This window comes from Prorops nasuta, unplaced genomic scaffold (genome assembly GCF_024137725.1).
Source record: "Prorops nasuta isolate Cenicafe-Biocafe unplaced genomic scaffold, Cenicafe_Pnas_1.2 PNAS00048, whole genome shotgun sequence".
Taxonomy (NCBI): domain Eukaryota; kingdom Metazoa; phylum Arthropoda; class Insecta; order Hymenoptera; family Bethylidae; genus Prorops; species Prorops nasuta.
Window position 1 is genome coordinate 1,022,954 of NW_027116845.1, and position 19,976 is coordinate 1,042,929.

Sequence of the window (19,976 nt, forward strand, 5' to 3'; positions counted from 1 at the left end):
TACTTAGTTATATAGAAAATAGTAAAAGCTTCCTTAAACTGAAAGCATAACTTTATTAGTAATAGATAATAACATCTAAGAATAACCACTATTTTTAACTATCTCATGACAATTTTGTGTGTTTTCACACAAATTAATCTATGAATATTTCTATCATCAATTCTAAAGCATAAAGAAAATCTTGTATATATACCTACATTGATAAAGATTATTATTTTTCATAATATATGAAGTGAAAGTACAGCTTCTCGTGCCTATTTTGAGGGGTGAAAATGACGTTTCGCCGACTAGCGAGTGGAAAGTAAATTCTAGCGAAAAGAAAATAAGTCCAGCGGGGAGAAAAGTAGTTCAACGGGAGGAAAATAAATCATTTTCATCCCGCCGAAACATGCATGGAAAACTGTACTTTTCTTCACTTGTTATGAAAAATAGTATATTAACCGCAGGAAGAGATTAATTTTGATGAGGTACGAAATTGCAATACACTCGGCTACATTAAAATCCGTTGCCTTCGGCTCGGGTATCAATCTCATTTCATGCATTGCAACTCGTCGGAAATTGCACACTTTCTTTCCTAAGTTAACAATATACTATTTATATAGACTCAAATGTGCTAAACAATTAAAAGGATTGATAAAGTTTATTTAATATATATAAATATTTTTAATTTAAAGGTAATATCCATAGTTGCTAGTACATAAGAAATGGCCAAAAATGAGTGTCATGTACAATTAAATAACTATAATAATTAAAATTATAAACTTTATATTCTTTGTTAAATCCTGCTTTGATTCAAAATTTTAGTTTTTTAAATTCATTTTTTGATTTGTTGTTACTGCTACAAATGGTAAAAGATTGATTGCTAAACTAGAGGTAAAAGCTACTGATGTATTCTTATGTTGAAGAATCAAGAGACACGGTAGTGTCTCGACGGCAAGTACATTTAAAAGTAGATAATGACATGTCTATACCGCCGAGCACTACCGTTAACTTATACAGCAAGTTTGGCCGTCCCAATTTTCAAACCGATTTATTTCCTTGAATGATCCATTATCATGAATTAAGTAAAGCTTTTCTTAAACTGGTTTTGGACAAGTAGAATATTTTATTGCAACATAATATAACATATATAAAACATACATGAAATTTATTAGAGTTTATTGCATTAATTAATTAATGCATAAAAAAATAATAGGCCTTTATATAAATTTTTTGCTTATAATTTTATTTATTTACCTTACTGTGTTAGGAACTAACTTTTCTTCAATTTTCTGTAAAATTAGTTTTATATGATCTTTAGACAATCGAAATCTTCTGATAAAATCTGTTTGATCATATATTGCCAACCAATTCATTCTTTGCCTTATAATACGTGGTCTTCGATGATTTAATTTATAAGAAATTTCATCCTCCTCATCACTTTCAAATAAAAACTGGTATGCCATATTTTCTAATAAATCAGTCATATTAATTAGGATTAATAATTAAATTGATTTTGAAAATTACTTGCAAATAATTATTTCCTTAAAAAAAAAACAGACCAAAAAGATGATAGAACAAGATCTATCAACAATATCAACATGAGATTAGTATGATATTAGCAAAAATAGAGTATATATTCGCTACCAGCTACTTCCGCTATCCGAAGTTTAATCATGAAGTGAAATTTCACTACTGCCAAATTAAAATTGAATATTTTTTTAGATTGGTACCACTACTTAAACCGTGGTTAGCAAACCGAGGTTTAACTACACTTGGTGGTGTTGGCCCTAATTCCGAACTCAACTATTGAATGCAAATTATAATACAAATAATCTTTTACAGAGAGCAAGTAATCTATTCCACACGTGTAGTAAGATGAAACGCCTTTTGGAAAACATGTGGACTCGACGGATTCCACAGGAACAAGAACAAGATATTTCAAAATTATAATTGTCTTAAATTGGTTTGTACATAGATGTGTAACTTGGGGACGTTATGTTTCCCTCTGGTGTTTGGTGGTTGAACTACCTCGGACCGCCACAGTTTGCCATCACCAGCGCCGCCTACCGGTAGGGATTGCCTCGGGACCTCGCAATAGTCGCAATCCTCGCATGATCAATCTCCCGTTTCATCTCTGGTTTCGTCAGTGACCAATCGTTGCTGAAGTATCGGTTAGAAATTTCCGTTGTAGGCTTCTTTGAACGATCAAGTATACCACTGAATACCACATTTGTCATTTGCGTTTGTGAACTACTTCCGTTTATATTACCGTGTTCTTTTGAATTCTGGTAAGCTTCTATAATATTGTGGAAGAAAATATAATATCCTCTTGTAGTTTTTAAGAATTCTTTACTATTTATAGCATAGTGCAAGAAATCCGGCACCCGTAAATTCATATTCTATATTCGTAGTGAATCGTTTGAGAATCCCGAATATGTCGACTACAACCGTCTCGTACCAAAAAAGTGAATGGAATGTTGCTCCTTTTATGACAACTTAATATCTCCCGTTTAACTTGTCTTACTGTTAATATTACAGGTTGCAAATAGACATTTTTCTTTTTATTCTGACGCATTTATTTTAAGACAGCTTCACGTACTTTTAGAAATGTGAGTGGATAAATTGTGTAGGAATAAGCTTTGCAAAAATGTGTTTAAATACTGAACATTCTTAACGTGGGCATTCCTTAATGAGTACTTATTGTATAAGCTTACTTATATATTTTAAATCTTGATTTTTGAAATCACATACTATTAAGTTTGATGAAAATAATAAGATTATTAAACTTTAATAAATAACAAACGAATCATATACCTTCTTAAATTTTACTTAGAGATTGATCGTGCAGATTGCATAGAAATAAGATTTATGAAAATATACTGCATACATAATATTTTAAGTAATAATTAATATTTATAACTGTGTGTAAATTAAGTTTATTCTTGTCTCTTCTAGCTAAAATGAGTAGAAATCAAGCTGTTAATGTATATGCAACAAACGTTACAACTGAGAATCTCAGCCGTCATGACATGTTGGCCTGGGTGAATGGGTGCCTACAGTCTTCGTTTACAAAAATTGAAGAGTTATGTACTGGTGCAGCCTATTGCCAGTTCATGGACATGCTCTTCCCTGGCAGCGTACCTTTAAAGAGAGTTAAATTTAAGACCAATCTAGAACACGAGTACATACAAAACTTTAAAATTCTACAAGGGGGTTTTAAAAAAATGAATGTAGACAAGGTAAGGATTATTCTTTTTATTATAATTATACTTCAGTATAATGGTGATGAATGATTATTTCCAAACATAAAATAATAAAGTATTGATTACTTAAAAAGATACAATTATTGTGCACAATTATTGATATTTTTCAAGAAGCATTTTTCCTTGGAATATTTCAGTACAATAAATTAATAATTACAAAGAATTAAAGCTTCCTCAGGCTGTTTATAAGGACAAAGTTTAAATTACGTTGTAGTGTGTGTGCTTTTTTATGCTAAACATGAGAATTTATTTCCTGGTATTATAAATATAATGAAAATCGCTTAGGTTATACCAGTCGACAAGCTGATAAAAGGTCGATTCCAAGACAACTTTGAATTTCTTCAATGGTTTAAGAAGTTTTTTGATGCAAATTACGATGGACGAGACTATGAAGCTTACGAAGCTCGTGGTTGTATACCACTTGGTTCTGGCATAGATGGAACTCATACTATATCAAATCCACAATTGGTGCCACTACCACAATCCAAGCATCAACAAATACCACAAAAGCATGCACAACAACGTAATATTTCACAACGGCAACAGGGTATAAATGAAAGTTTTACCACCACGTTGCTCTATAAACAGCTTGTTGCATGCTAAATTTATGTTATTTTGTTATTAGTGCACATCATGTATAGTTTTCTATTATGCACAGAATATTCTAAAGGCAATTATGAAAAGCTTTTCTTTCATAGGCACTACAAATATTTCATTATTATTATTTGTTGCTTTTAGCTAATTTTGCTTATACATTTATTATTTTATGTATTATATCAGAAGAGAAATATTTAAATTTTGATCTATTATATATTTTTTTTGACAATCAGGATCCATTATTTTTGTGATTTTTATTTTTCACTAAGACATTTTATTTTGCTTCGCAATATCCACAGATTGTGCCAATTGATAGGCTGGTAAAAGGCAGGTTCCAAGACAACTTTGAATTTTTACAGTGGTTTAAGAAGTTCTTTGATGCAAATTATTCAGGAGTAGATACATATGATGCACTGGCAATAAGGGGAGGAGAACAGATGGGTAGTGGTGGAGCAAATGCAGCAAGAGCTTCTACCGTGAAGCGTAGCTCACCACGCGAAACGATTGCTACCAATATAGCAGGACGCGCCGGTATTATAATTTTCTTCCTTTTAGTCATATTTGAGATTCTGCAATTACAAATGAATTCAATATTAAACCACTAAATACTAACCTTAAGATAACTTTTTTAACTTAAAAAGCTAATAGAGTTGCCTCTAAAATTTAATCTAATTTTCAAAAAATTTTGTAAAATATAATATTATTTTCCTTATTATTTTTTTTTCTCGAATGACATTTGGGGTGCTACCTTCAATGAAATTATTAAATAGAAAATTTTCGCCTATAGGTCAAATAGCTCAGCAAGTGTCTTCTCAAGTGCCTACTAAAGTAACTGAACTGAAGTTGCTAGAGAAGAATAGTAATTATTTTTTATTGTCATTATTTTGTTTCTCATTTTAATTGTTGTTTTCCTTTATTTATCCACTCAAGTATAGTTTTGCTGAAACAACATAAGCTCTTGTGTTAACTGTACAGAGATAAATTTTTTCGATCAACTCTTAAAGTATATTTGAAAACAAAAATTTCCAATTCACTGAGACTACATTGTTTTCCATATATCTATTATATTCATTTAAGTTTATGATCATAAATTGAATAAATTGACATGGCACGATTTCCGTACAATAGTAGTATTTGTCAGTGGCTTGGTTTGGAGTGTTTCAATAAAAATAATAATTATTATCATTAGCGTCTGATCGTCTATTCTTCCTAAATCTAAATACTAGTTTTATATCTGCTACTTTACTAAAATTATCAGTTTTTCTGCAAAATAACATTTGTACAGCTGGGTACACGGTTTTATGAAATTGTTGTGCATGAAATTGAACGTGATTGCATGTATCATGTTCTTTAAAATAATATGCTTTTATGCAGTCTGTGTCACTTTTCTCTTGCATCAAAAAATATTAATTTTGACATATTAACTGTAAATGTATTGCTTAATAATTCAGTAACTAACAATTTTATTGATATTATACAGTTAATAAGGTGCAACCTTATCGTCCTGCGACTAAAACAGGCAACGTCGTTAGTCGCGGAGATACAGGAAAACTCGAAGAGCTTTCTTCGCAGGTACGTATTTTAATCTGTTCTTTTTTCTAACTGCCATTATGTTCAATATCAAATTGCTGCTTTTTTTTTTACAGATAATGGAGCTAAAAATGTCCGTAGAAGGTTTAGAGAAGGAAAGGGATTTTTATTTCGGCAAGTTGCGCGATATAGAAGTAATATGCCAGGATTGCGATAACGACAAGCCTTTACCCATTGTACAGAAAATCTTAGATGTTCTTTATGCAACAGCGGTAAAAACATTTTGAAATGATCAGTGCATTCGTATACTACATTAAGATGATTTATCAAAACGTTTTTCTTTTCACACACAGGACGGATTTGCACCACCCGAAGAGTTGGAAGTGGATGGCTTACCTCCCGATGATGAGGAATATTAACCACATTTTTTATATTAACAAGGAATGCGTTTAAGTTTATTATGTCTATGAGCCAGTACCAGTACCCCTTGCATAATTGATAAGCTATTATGTAAAGCATTTTAAATATTTACGCGTTATTTTATTATAAAGTTCACCACGATCATTGAGATTCGCACTATTATAGAATAGACATGATCTATCAGTGCACTGAAAAACATGTAATTATTTATGAGTGATAACTGATAACCATTCAACAATATTTTGGATTTTTTTCTTGTTCTCTTCATTGTACCATTGTTATTGATCATTGATCGATAAAATTTGATGAGTCGAAATGACTCGTTTGTGTTGAAAAACCTGTATAAGGTAATCTGTTTTTAAATTGTTAATCAGTGCGATTTACGTTAACTTTTCTATATGTAACGCACTTTAATTTGTATCAGTGCGCAACTTTATAAATGATATTATTAAGCCACGAAGCTCATAAATTTATTCGAATACTCATCTTTGTAATTTTAACAAAAAATATATAGCTGTTTTGATGCATAATCAACAATAAGTATTATAGATCGGTTCGTTAGTTTGTTATAATATGAGTCTGATTTAAAATAACTGCAAACCCCCTTCTGGCTGAGTACGTTTAAAGCGTGTAAATCGTGTACATTTCTTTATTCACAATTCTAATGAGCAATGTAGTCGAAGCATTGCATGAATGTAAATCTGTAGTTACAAAAATCTATTAGATACATAAATGAATATTACACTAGGTTGCGATGACGTGTACGTTTGGCTCCAATGTAGACTATAAAATCTATGTAAACAGCTTTATTCAGTTAGCTATGAGAACTCTGGGAATGCGAAGGATCGCTTTAGGCGAGCATTTTCCATGAATCTGACCGCCTTACAAAATTACAAATAAAATGCAAAAAACGCATTTTAAGTTTGACGTTTTGAAAATTGATACCATAGTCGAGAATAGTTTATTAAAGCACGATAGATCTGTGACTAGCAAGAAGAAAAACATCAAGTATCAAATTAAACATATGCGTTACCATGAACAAAAAGAGCATTTAGTACTTTGGAAACAAACAAATTGTAAAGATTTATGGAACATTGTTGAAATGTGAGAGGTTGGGTGTACGTGGATTTTTTCAACTTTTTCCAAGTTTATCAAACGTGTGCAATCGTTGAATGTTTCTTACCATAATCGAGTGAATTCCGATGAAAAATAACGTATTAATTTCGTCGAGTCTTTTTCTTCGGAGGAGGATCATTAGTATTAATTTACATATTTCACAGACAATACGTTTTATATTCTCCTCGCACGTATCCCTCGATTATAACGTTGATAAACTTTGAAGATGAATTTAACTGATGTAATAAACGTTTAATAAAGTCAACACATTTTTGTTATTTATATATAAAAAACGGAGAAAAAAAAACGACAAACAAACACAACACTATAATGCTCATGCTTCGTGTTATTTATCTACTTTATTCTATAGTTTAAAAATATAATTTTCAGGTAATTTCAATGTTTTGCTCTAAAAATTTATATGACAAGGCACTTGTGACACCCCAGGATTAGAATGTAAAAATGCATTTATCAGCGTAATTCTAAGACATATAGAAATGTTGCTCAGGACCTCTCAGGATGGAAATATAGAAAGAATCTGGAAGAAGGATCCTGTCTGTATGAAAAAAAGGAAAATATTCTTACGTCAAAATGTTCTAAGTAGCTCTGGGCGTGTAAAAGTGCTTTGCTCTGTATATACAAGAGTTTAATTGCGTGTTAAAATTGTAGCAGAGGAAGAAAATTATGATAGGATGTTATCGTGATTAATTATTAATAGTCGGTAAGAATATAGAAGGCGGTGGTTCGAGAAAGTTGTTTGAGAAATTGGTGCGCAAAGGGCTTGTGGGAAATGTTTGAAACTGTTGGGTTGGCGCACGGGAAGAGAGTAAAGTGCGTATCGGGCCAAAGGTTCATAAGAGTTACGGCGGCATTTAGAAGGCTATAGCCAGTATCAGTGTCATCAGTGTGGTATCAGTAGCCGAAAGCAGTCCAATCCATCGGTTAACGTGCGATTACGACTGCTAATACCGAATTTCCTCTCAATATCTCAAAATACTTAAGAACCACAAGTGGATCAAGGATTTTTTTCTGCTAATTTCATTCTGGTAAAGTTTTCCTCCTTTCATAAAATCGTTACTTTTTATATACAATTTATTCAATTATAACCTCGTAATATCTGTTGTAAAAATATTTAACCATGCGTGTAAAGCTCTCTGATTCTCTATAGATAATCTCAAAATTTACCAATAATTTTCAACTTTATAAATTTCGCTATTTTAATATATATATATATATCTCATGGATGGTTGTGCGGGTGCTTCAAAAAATAAATATAATCTTTATGAAATTATATATTAGATTTAAGTATTTCTTTTTTTTTTTTTTTTTTAATTATCAGTTTTGTATTAGTATATAAATTAAATATGTTGTATCGTATAGTGTATATCATAACTATAACCATATTTATGTATTACTATCGATTGTCCTCGTTGACCTATAGCCGCTAAAACCTGAAAACAGTTGTGTATTTTGAAAAGCGCACGTCGTATTATACTTATATACCGGCCGATGGAACATTTGCGGTTGAAAATCTATGAAATCTTTACCAAAGCTTATTCTTTTCGATTTAACACTTTAAGAAGACTGCATAGGTATCAAACAATTGCCAAATTATACGGCCTAGAAGTGTACAAATTTTACCTGGCTCTAGTTTATGCAAATATAACGCACATATTATTATTATTTGAAGCTGTAATCTTTTTTCTTTCTTTTTTGATGTACTCGACGAAAATTAATAAATTTTTCTGACAAACGGCATAATCGTTTCACTCAGCAATCATTTACATCGGACTGCAGTAAGTTATAGCTATTAATATGTAGATACATATATATCTGCAAAGTTTCAGAATTGAAAATGATTGACGTTTAATGATCTTTGACGAAAGTTGATACGATGTATGAGATTTGACGGTCAACGGGACCTGTCGTAAAAATGAGCCGAAAACACGATAAAAGATATAAGACAAAAACATACATATATATATATATATCGTGTAAAAACGATTAGCAAGAGCGAAATACGAATGACTAAGACCGTGGAGGCTTGACTATAGCTCGTACTAGACACCGCCTAGACAGACCGTGAAAGAACCACACACACACATTTCATCATACACCACTGTTTATATATATATATATATGTATATTAGTCAATTTAATAATATCAATTTCATAATCTTCTATGATATTAAAAATTCTTGGTTTAAATTTTAACTATTCCAGTATTGCTATTGATTCGTCATAAAGTGCATAATTGAAGGAGTTTTTAACGAATCATAATACTCTATAGTGTCCCTCCCCCCCCCCCCCTCCCTCCATAAAATAACATTTGATTGAATGTAAAATTAATTTGAAGATCGAATAGGGCTCGCGCGTGGAACAACACGCTACGCCCCTGTAGAAAAAGATTCATCGATTAAATTAGGCGAACTTTGCTTCCATGGAAAAAAACTGCAGATAAAACATAACACGTAGCGGAAGTTATCGACATATAATTGTAATTTGCAAAATTACGTTAACTTTTCAATAAAGAGTGTCCTTATTTCGAGATGAAATAGTTTACTCTTTTAACAACAGTTTATATAACATTCTCATCCTAATCGTAACAATAATAAGGTGACAGATCAGTATCGATTGTTCCACAATTATTCCTGAGATCAAAATAATTTCAATGGAATGATTTATCGAACCTCGAGCAGCTGCTGAAGGAACCATGACAATTAGACTGGATTCTAGGATTACAATCTCATTATATATTTTCAAGGTCGTCTATAAAGGTTAATAATAAAACGAGTGTAAGAGAGGAATAGCGAAGACGTTGTTTAAGATAAGTAGATAAATTTACAATAAACACACGCACACACGCACATATTTTATTAGACGTCTCTGAAGAGAATGATTATCAGCTGGCGTTTAGATATCTCGAGTGTGTATATGTATATCGCATAGAATAAATTGAAAGCTAGGTCGAACCTGACAGCTTTGATTGATTCGCGAATCGATCGACTTGTTTTAAACCCGGCGTGCCAAGATGCTTATTATATGTTATAATATATGGGTTTTTCTCTAACAGCGGAACATAGGATTATATTATTTAACTATAGCAATGAAGCACTTACTATACATTATTATAATTAATAAAAGCGTAGATAGTTATAGTTTAATGGTTATTTTAGTTTAATTGCTTTTATTATTTAATATAAATGTCATTTTACTCAATTAATCTTGGTTACTACGTTTAATATTTAAATTAAATGGAAAACAGTAATTTGACTATAATAAAATTTACTATAGTCAAATAACACGAAATCTCCTATATTCCGCTGTTAGAGAAAAACCCTGTATATACACATATATATCGGTTTTGCAGTGCAAGAAGAAGGAGCATATTACGTGGTTATGGGAGTCGTGCATTACCAATGATAATACGAGGTCATGCGAGGCCTTCACGATAGCGATTATCATTAACGCTTTTCTTATTGTTTATTTGTTACAGCTCGAGAAGAGTTTTAATTCATGTGCCCCTTTCCACTGGCCATCCAGTGTAAATAAAGGACGATTCAATTTACCACGTCGTTAAAAATTACCAAGTATGGTAAAGTATAATTGCGTACATCTAAATATGAGTTAAAACAATTTATTTATTTTTTTTTTTAATTAAACTGTTACATATTTTCAATAACGACCACGATTTAATAGAACATAACATATATATATACAATGTTTCAGTCTACAAAGGGCGAAACGATGGAGAGCGCCGTGTTGCCGCAAAACGTGAGTATAAATATGATGCATGCACGTATATATGGAGAAAGCGAGAGAGTTGAGAATGGTGAATTTGTTGAAACAGCTGGTAGAGAATTTGTGGGAGAGCATCGATGACACTATAGTGGCGGTTCTCGAAACGGTCGGTGGAAATTGGCTGGGCAGGTTTTTCTTGAGGATCTTCGATAAATTCTTTGCCTTTATGGAGAAGACTGCTCAGTGGTGCTCGCCAAAGCTGGATTGCCTTACTGGTGAGTGATCCTGTTTAAAACAATTTTGTCAAAGGACACGAATGATATATACATATTAAGGACTGTTTGGTTTGCACAGAAGGAAACGGAAGTAACGGCGTAGAGAGCGAGCAGCCTCCTCGACAATTGGCCTGGGCCATTCTTCTGCCAGGAATCCTAATCTTTCGCTCCTTCAAAGGATTCCTCAACGCTTGGTGCTTCCTCATTGGCTACGATTACTTCGAGTCTGCCGATATCGTACGTTCCTCGTTCTCTTTTCCCTCGAAAATCCATTCCTGCCTAACGGCATTAGAGAATTTCTGCAAGACGACTAATCTCATCGCTTCTTCTTCATTTATTTGAAGCTCAGAATTTTCCAAGGCTGTCGCAAACGATTGGACTTCCTCAGGCCCAAACTTGCCAATGAATCTCCGCAACTTCATCATGGACCAAATCGAAAGGTGAGTAAACTCGTAGATGCGAGGATTTTATAGTTGTTGTCGTTCTTTGCCCTTTCCAATGTGTTTCTAACGATTCGATACGCGAGGTGTATAACGCGAGAAGTAACGTAAATAGCCATTGAAGAGGGTCGTTGTGTCATTATGGGAGCAACGATATTAATCGAGTGGGCTGATGTGTGGTAGATGCAGAATCAGAGAGTGTCGATGAACGAAGCTAAGAAGGCTCTGATCAGGTCCATTCGTCTTACCTTGTCGACCCTTTCGTGTATCGATGGACCCAAACCGTCCCTATCGCCTCCCCCGATGAAGATCCAAATCACTGGTTTGGACCTTGATGCTGTAAGTAATTCACCGATCATGATGCATGTCACCAGCTGGGAACCACTTATTCTTCTCTTCTTTCACTCGTTTCCCATCTCTCTCTCTCTCTCTCTCTCTCTCTCTCTTTTGCATTCATCAGTATATTATGATGCTCCTCGATGAAAAATTGCTAGTTGTGCGAGTTTGGAGTAAACCTCGAGAGAGGGATATATATATATATATATATATATATATATATATATATATATAATTGTATTATTTGTTTATTCGTATGTGGAAGAATCGAGAAAAGTATCGAAATGGACGGTTTCTCGAAAATCCTTCGAGTCGATCGAACAAACATTTTTGTCAGGATTAAAATTCTTCAATGTGTCGAGAGAAATTATCGAGTGTATATTAATTTTGTTGGGTATTCAAGAAAGGTTTATCGTTGCAGACTCCGTCGTCGGAAGAAAAATCAACGACCGAATCGGCCCCCAGTCCAGTTTACGGCGGTGGAATAAAACGGAAACAGAGCAACATGAGTTCGGACGAGGAGTCCGAGGAGTCTAAGGATGAAAATTTTGATGCTAAGCTCGAACGTCTGGCACTGATCAATAGCTCGGAAGACGAAGATTTTAATGTGAGTTTGCCTCGAAGCAAAATACTGAATCAGCTTTCGAATTAACCGAGAACTCTCAGAGGACTTTAAAGAGTGTTAAAGTAACGCAACAATTCATTCTGTATATACGATCGGTCACCAATTTCGTTCGTTGGCTAATTTCTGTAAATTACGCAAAATCTCGTTGGTTTTTACTAAAATAACCTAACGCAACCTTTGGACCACGGCCGCCGATAGGTCTCCGTACACAAGAGCGATATAAATTTTTCTTACATTTCGAGGGTATCGATGCCTGAAATGTTATAAAAGATGCAAAATAGCAGATGCAGAAATTTTGTCGTGTCACTCTTATTGTATACATTTTTTTTTTTTTTTTTAATGTTTTCGTCAACGCTTTTTTTATACTTCTATTCAATGGAATATATTTGGAACGTTTGTTTTGTCAGCCGAACAGCACGTTGTACGCCGATGACACCTGCAGCGAAGAGAACGAAGAAGACAAGGACGAGGAAAAAATCTCGCTGACCGAAATTTTGGACATTATCAAGGAAGCAGCACAGATCCGCTCGGAAGTACGTCTTTAGAATGGAGAATTGAAAAGAGAGAAACAGGCAGAAAATGAGTAATAATATTTCTCTTCGTCTGGTTGCCAGGTGGATAATACCCTCGTTGAGCCCAACTTGATTCCGGAAAACAAAGATGGCGGCGCTCAGCTGTCCTGGAACCAGAATAATCAGTGTTCCCTCAAGGTAAACGAACAAGCAGAATGAAAAGTCCGTAAATTGCCCGATGAAGCGAGAAGTAACGGATAGTTTCAAGTCACAGCAAAACCTTCGATCTTTTATCTAAGTTAGTCAAAGAACGATTAGCCCCGTGGGTAATTAAACTTGCCTATTGTATATGAGTTGAATGAAGCTCCGTTGCATCGAAAGGACTGAAAGGTTCGTTAACAGCCTGGCGATTATAGAAAATCCAATTTCTCTCAATTTATCTTTACTCTCTCTTGGGTAGCCCTCCTTTGTGACAAATTTTATCGCGAACCTTCTTACAGCTTTTGCACTTCGCTATGATCGAGCAGAGTCCTAGATTTGAGATTAAAAATATGTCGTTATTATAGTAGCGAGCGCTACGTTTAAGAAAAATATAAGGAACTCGAAAGGGGAATTTTGAATTATTGCACGTGTCTATTGTTTTGTTTACATTGATCGATATTCCACGATGTTGAATGTGAGCGGGAAGAATAATTTATCGAAGGTGAATGAGACTGCGAGTAGATTTGTATGGGATAATCGATTTTAGAAGACGATAACCGAGGAACAGGAAACGTGCGAAAATTCCAAGGTACTTCCGAAAAGAGAGGACGGAATCAAATTGTATCCGAAGGACAAAGTCAGCCAGGACAGAGAATTGGATACATTTTATTCTCCTATCAGTTCGAAAAGCTCCTCTCCGGCGCGATCGACCGTTAACGACAGTAAGTGTTCCGTCACAGGTGCGCCTTCTGCAGTCATCTGTTTATCCCTCCTTTTAATATACCACTACGTATCAAAGATTTACGTGCACCAACAAGCTTTCATTACTCTGCTTTTTTTATGCTTCGAGCACGTTTACATTACTCAGCTTCTCTCTGTTTACATCACATTTTTATGCATCGTTAGGATATTTCATCGGGAATAACTTTGTTCTCCCTTAAAAAAGAATTTAAGCTCATCAAAATTGCGGGTAGGTTTAGCGTTAATTAATAATATACACCAACTTTGGATATGGGATTTGTTTCTGGATGGAAAAGAAAAGAAAAGAAAAGAAAATATGTATATCTTTTTATTTCAATGCAATGTAGAATGCTTGGGTGAATATATATATACTTATATCACTCTGCTTTATTAATATTTATAAGTAATTTAATTATCTCATGATCGATGGGTGCAACAGGTTTGGATTACACGAGGAAACAGAAGCATGGTACCAAAAATGTTCTTGAAACATTCCAATATGTCGAATTAATTCCTTCGACCTAACTAGAACGTTTTAGAGATGTTTCTGGCACTACGTATATGCTAGTATTTGGATGCGATTAACGCTTGGCTTGTTTCACACTTTAACACAACTAAATAGTGATATATCTATTGAGTTTTTATTAAAAGACTGACGTTTCTTCTTTAATTAGGGCCAGAACATCTGGACCAACCATCCGTAAACGTTAAGGAAGTCGGCAATGGTGCTATAAACGGTAAATAATCCTCCACAATTCCAAATAAGTCTAAGGTTTAAAGAAGATCAGGCTGATCGTGAACAACTATGTTAAACATAGGTTATGCAACTTGACTTTTTAATTGTAGTGGGACAATTGTTAACGGAGGAGACGAGTAATGGCGTGGCCTACGACCAAAAACGTTCATCGAGCACCAATGCGAACAAGATCCAGCATAAAGGCAAGCGTACGAATCACGGCAATCGCAAGAAAAAATAGTCAAAGATAGAAGGTGAACGGAGAGCGTGTAAGATAGAAAGGTTAGGTTAAAAGTGCGGGGATGAGAAGGGACAAAGTGAGAGTGATAGTGTGATAACGACGTGAAAAAAGAAGAAACGACGAGTCGGACTGTGATTGATTCGAGGTGAAGAGAGGCAAAACATCGGCGATAACCTCCACTGCAACGATTACAAAAGACACCAATAGTGCTTTCATCCTTTTGTCTCGTGTCACTTTGCTCAGCACCCTCTGAAGTCTGCGTGCCGCACATCTCACGCCACGGGAGCTGCGAATAACAAGAAGATTCCTTTATCTCGTGTCACTTTACGCGGGATGCTCTCGCCTCGGATCTCTCTTTTCCATTGTTCCCAAACACGCGCGCGCGCGCACACACACACACACACACACACACACACACATTAGTTTCGCGTCAATATTCATATTTCACAACCGATAACCTGCAACTTTAGCGGAGAATCCACGCTTCCTCTCGTCAACATATGAACATTTTCAAATCCTCCCCCCCCCCCCCCTCCCCCCCCCACTCTCGAGAGACTCGAAGCACGAAGAACGAACGATATTGGCCGACAATCACGCTTCTAGCCTTACCGAGGGAATCGTATACACATACTGGATTTTTGACCCGAGCAGGGGGGGGGGGGGGGAAGGAGGAGGGCGCTGAGGCTAGGAGTCGGGTTAACCCCGGAACGGCGCTATCTGAACTTGGACCGATCGTTAATATCGCAAAGCGGACGAAACTTTATGCTCAATATGGTGAGCCAATCAAAAGCTTTCATCATATTTCGCATAACGGATTGCGCTAGCCTTGGTATCAGATCAAGTTCGTCATTTCCATTATCAACTAATAATATAGAGTAGTACTCGCGATAGCTCAATTTATTTGCTACCGACGGCTACACAAGTTTAATTTTACTCGATCGTGTTATATCTTGATCCTGCCGATCGTAGAATCTCGAAAATTCTCAGGACAAAATTGCGGCTGCGCGAAACACGAGAGAGCCGAAAGGAGGCGTACTATTCGTTTTAGGGATATTTCTGAGCGGAACCGAAGGTTCGCGCGCTTCTTCGCGATTGGCTCGTTGAATTAGGCTACCGCAACGCCGCGCATCAACCGTTTCTCCGCGTGTTTTGCGTAATTTTCGTCTCCGGACCGTTCCTCAAACCTTCCTCCCGTGCTCCGCTTACATTTTCGTTACATGATGATGCTGCACATGCAATAATGTTAATATGTTACATTCTATTATTCACGCGTGTATGATATTACCATTGAATTTTCATTCGATGTCATTCGATGTACAATTGATTTTATCACGATAATAAATTATTTAATTGTATCTATACGTTAAATGTGCCGTTTTAGCTCGCAGTCGTTTAATCGCTCGCCGAGTTTCACTATACGAATACCAAAGATAGCGATAATAATATTACGCAGCTAGCAACAGTTCTCTGGTCTATTCTTTCGTGTAAATCATAAATAAATTTACTTTGAAAAAATGTCAGCTGTTTAGACTAGGAAACTCGTTAGCTTTTTAAACGATCGAGCGCGTTATCGATGCGTGTTGGTATGTGTATGTATATATATATATATATAATACACTATGCTGTATATGTGTGTGCTGTGTGATTTAATATGCTAAATATAAATGCATAATTACAAAAATTGTTATCACTGTAAATGCTAGAAATTTTGCGAATAATCAAACCGCTGTTGTATGGAAAAGCAATCGCGCTGTGTAATTTTAGATGAATGTTTTTATTGTATCTCATGGGAAACACTAAAGAAATTTAATGAAAGTAATAATTTATACAAATGTGCATTTTCTCTCATTACAGTATTCGTATGTACCGACACAATGATGATAATGTTGTTATATTGCCATCAGTAGTAGTAGTAGCAGCAGTTGCACCAGAGATGGCGCTACAGTTACTTTTGTTGAATTCACGCAACGAAAATAAGGTAGTAAAGTAACAACGAGAGAATAACCAACGGAGGAATTATTATTCAAACGCAAATCATATATTTTTATGTTTAAACAAATGTATCTCACTCGTTTTAAAATAATTTTAAGCCTATCGGAGCAGCGTGTTTAAACAGCACTAGAGTTTTCAATAAAACAGTTGAATCGAACGACTCTATATATATATATACACATATATATGAGCGTTTCCATTACTTTTCGATCCGGTCGTGCGCAATCATGTCATCGATTTTGATGTCGTTTTTTTTTTTTTTTTTGGTCAATGTACTTATTAAGATATAGTATATCTCGAAATTTGGGGCGTATGCGACCTTTGGTTCGTGAGTTATGATTTGTTAAAGTTCAAAATTTGATTGATTTTAGGCTATATTTGATTACTGATTGTATGCCTTCTATCATTACAATTTTAATTTTTGTCATCGCATTTTCTTCGCTTTTTAATCAACTTTTAGTAAAAAGTAGTTAGAAATTGATATTTCAGAAATTTGTGGAATGGCAGTTGAAATTGTGTGTCGAAGTTTTTCTAAATATTTGTCGTTTTTCAAACTGCTGCCAATTGCGTTGGATTTGATTAAATTCAACCTCGTTGATCTTATTCTCTTCATTATTTAATATACTTTAATGACTTTCTAGTCGCATAATTTTAAGTTAAAAATTATCAAAGTTATCTGTGTTTGAATATACTCATTTCGTCCAAAACCGTCATTTTCAGATCTTTGTAACTTTTTTCTCCATAATTTTTTGAGAACGAAACTTTACCAGAATATTCATCATATATCACCGAAAATGACCCCAAATTAACTTTTCGGATATTTGCCTGCTGTTAGAGTTATGAATTTTTGAGAAAAAAAAAACCCGATTCTTACGTTTCCGCATTATAGGACGTCTTCCTGAAAACAATGTAATATCTCGAAAACTCTTCATCGTCGGAAAAAATGTTTCCAATATAAATTTAATACCTTTAAAAAATACGTCTCTTGGTTAAATAAGCTTCATCTTTAATAACTTAATGTAGGTAGAGAGTGTATAGCTCAGTTTTAATTTTTTTTTTAACAATATTATATATTTCTTTTCGCCTACATTCTTTTAGCTGGAATTAAAGACTTTCCGAAATACCAAGTGTAATTTAATCAAAACAATTTCGAATTACGGTCTTCAAGGTTGGATAAAATTTCGAAAATGTCGGACCTCAGAATGACTCGAAACTTTCTATTATTTTGTCCTTAATGTGTTGATTATGAATATGATGGTAGAAATTAGCGGAAATATGATTTTGGTGGTAAGAACCATAAAAATCTGGAAAATTAAATTAAAGTTTTATTTTACTTCTTAACAAAAATACATTACTACGAATAAAGTTTTTTTTTAATGAACTGTATCCGGCAAATTTCGTACCAAAACTAATTTTTACTTAAGCAATGTTGTTTGAAGTTTTTATAATTTTAATTAATAAATGTAGTATTTTTCGAGAATGTCGTTGATTACAACTTTATATCCCATGTCTGGTTTATTTCATCAATCAATTTCTAACTACTTTTTACTAAAAGTTGATTAAACAGCGAAGAAAATGCGATGACAAAAATTAAAATTGTAATGATAGAAGGCATACAATGAGTAATCAAATATAGCCTAAAATCAATCAAATTTTGAACTTTAAAAAATCATAACTCACGAACCAAAGGTCGCATACGCCGCAAATTTCAGGATATACTATATCTTAATAAGTACATTGACCAAAAAAAGTCGACATCATCAAAATCGATGACATGATTGCGCACGACCGGATCGAAAAGTAATGGAAACGCTCATATATATATATATATATTTCCCGCCACTTTTTAGATTTCACGTCACAGCAAAGTGCGTTCGCAATAGCGTTGTAATTTCATCGAATTTTTGCTATTAAAATGATTACAGATAAGGCGAGTTAATTTTTGCACTAAAATGCCCTTATCGCAGTTCGCGATAAGCCGAAGATTAAGTCCATATGTCATATACGAGAAGGCGATGGATCAGAAAATAACTATGTCGCGTTTTGTCCTAGAAAGAGGATGAATAGATTGCTGATATAAAATGGCTCAACTGTAGATATGTGTATATATATATATATATATATATATATATTGATACAAAAATAGCAATAACAATACAATTTTTTATAGAAATATCCAAGCTTGTGTGCGATGTAGATTCTTTTGTTATTGTATGATGAAAATTTGTGATTTATCAGATTGAGAGAGGGGGGGGGGGGGTGGCTGAGGTTTACCGAAGATCGAAGAATCTGAATGGCGTTTAAAGTACCCGTTATCGAGGAGGTGGCTGCATAAATAAATAGAGATAGGGAAAGAAATGCTGGTTTATCAGTGCACTCGTAGTACGTTGTATGTTCGGTAGTACTTGTCGACTAAGCCTGGATACTTCACCTCGAGGGTCTCTTGTCATTAACAAATTGTAAGGTTCGATGATTGTCAAGTAGCAACAATAATACAATTGCCTCCAATTGCAGAGCGAATCGATGTAACATCGCAGTGATTATTTCATCGTTTCCAAACGTTTATTGATTAAATATTTTATCGATACTCGAATCGGCCTCTTGAAATATTCCTTTTGATTCTTATTATTAAATATAGCGGGGGGAGATTATATAATAGACATCCAAGTCACGTATATATATATATATATACACTCGCGCGTTGCAATATAAATTAAAATAATCCTGGAGAGATTATATATATGTATATATATTTGCGAGTGCGAGGAACAATTGCGCGTTTTGCGAATGCCTTCCGCAGGTGGAGACAAGTTTTATCCATCGAGCTGATTAGACGAATTATTTTTTCTCAACTTATTACGCCGTAGATCGTAATCTTTATGGCACAGAAATGAAATACATTGTCATTCGTCAGCCAACAACAATCTCAGCTGTATATCTAAAAAGTCTTGAGTGCGCGAGATATAGCCGCGTAAAACTCTCTATTTTCCCGCAATTAATTTCATTTCCTTCGATCCAACTGATTTGCAATGAAAATTCTCTGTAGGTATAAACAAACCAGTGCAATCGGAGTTTACCGATCGAACACTCGTGCCGATTTTTAATCGATCAAAGTTCTATATACATCGAGAGAATGATTCATTTTTCATCGCTGCAACGATAGACCAAATTTCTCGATATCATCAATAATTCATTATATAACTAATTATACCTATTGATAATATAATA

At 34.3% G+C, this 19,976-nt stretch overlaps 2 protein-coding genes across 9 annotated transcripts; both read left to right on the forward strand.

Annotated features, from left to right (window-relative positions):
- Positions 1–2,102: 2,102 nt before the first annotated feature.
- On the forward strand, positions 2,103–7,173 carry Eb1 (microtubule-associated protein RP/EB family member 1). Of its 4 annotated transcripts, none has more exons than XM_066744616.1 (7): positions 2,111–2,270; positions 2,938–3,221; positions 4,142–4,373; positions 4,630–4,701; positions 5,323–5,414; positions 5,489–5,644; positions 5,726–7,173. In XM_066744616.1, the coding sequence occupies exons 2-7, from the start codon at positions 2,943–2,945 to the stop codon at positions 5,789–5,791; spliced, it is 897 nt and encodes a 298-aa protein (XP_066600713.1). In that variant the 5' UTR covers positions 2,111–2,270; positions 2,938–2,942; the 3' UTR covers positions 5,792–7,173. The 4 variants fall into 4 exon arrangements, with proteins under 4 accessions (XP_066600716.1, XP_066600713.1, XP_066600717.1 ...); XM_066744617.1 differs by lacking the exon at positions 2,111–2,270 and adding an exon at positions 2,437–2,591; XM_066744619.1 differs by lacking the exons at positions 4,142–4,373; positions 4,630–4,701 and adding an exon at positions 3,531–3,792 and having other exon boundaries at positions 2,103–2,270.
- A 155-nt stretch (positions 7,174–7,328) lies between these two features.
- Positions 7,329–15,298, forward strand: LOC136784104 (uncharacterized). Of its 5 annotated transcripts, none has more exons than XM_066744611.1 (13): positions 7,329–7,954; positions 10,405–10,503; positions 10,638–10,682; positions 10,759–10,924; positions 11,004–11,161; positions 11,269–11,364; positions 11,548–11,703; positions 12,122–12,307; positions 12,733–12,858; positions 12,940–13,035; positions 13,586–13,760; positions 14,454–14,516; positions 14,626–15,298. In XM_066744611.1, the coding sequence occupies exons 2-13, from the start codon at positions 10,501–10,503 to the stop codon at positions 14,754–14,756; spliced, it is 1,401 nt and encodes a 466-aa protein (XP_066600708.1). In that variant the 5' UTR covers positions 7,329–7,954; positions 10,405–10,500; the 3' UTR covers positions 14,757–15,298. The 5 variants fall into 5 exon arrangements, with proteins under 5 accessions (XP_066600708.1, XP_066600709.1, XP_066600710.1 ...); XM_066744612.1 differs by having other exon boundaries at positions 13,589–13,760; XM_066744613.1 differs by having other exon boundaries at positions 10,405–10,498.
- The last annotated feature ends 4,678 nt before the right edge of the window (positions 15,299–19,976 follow it).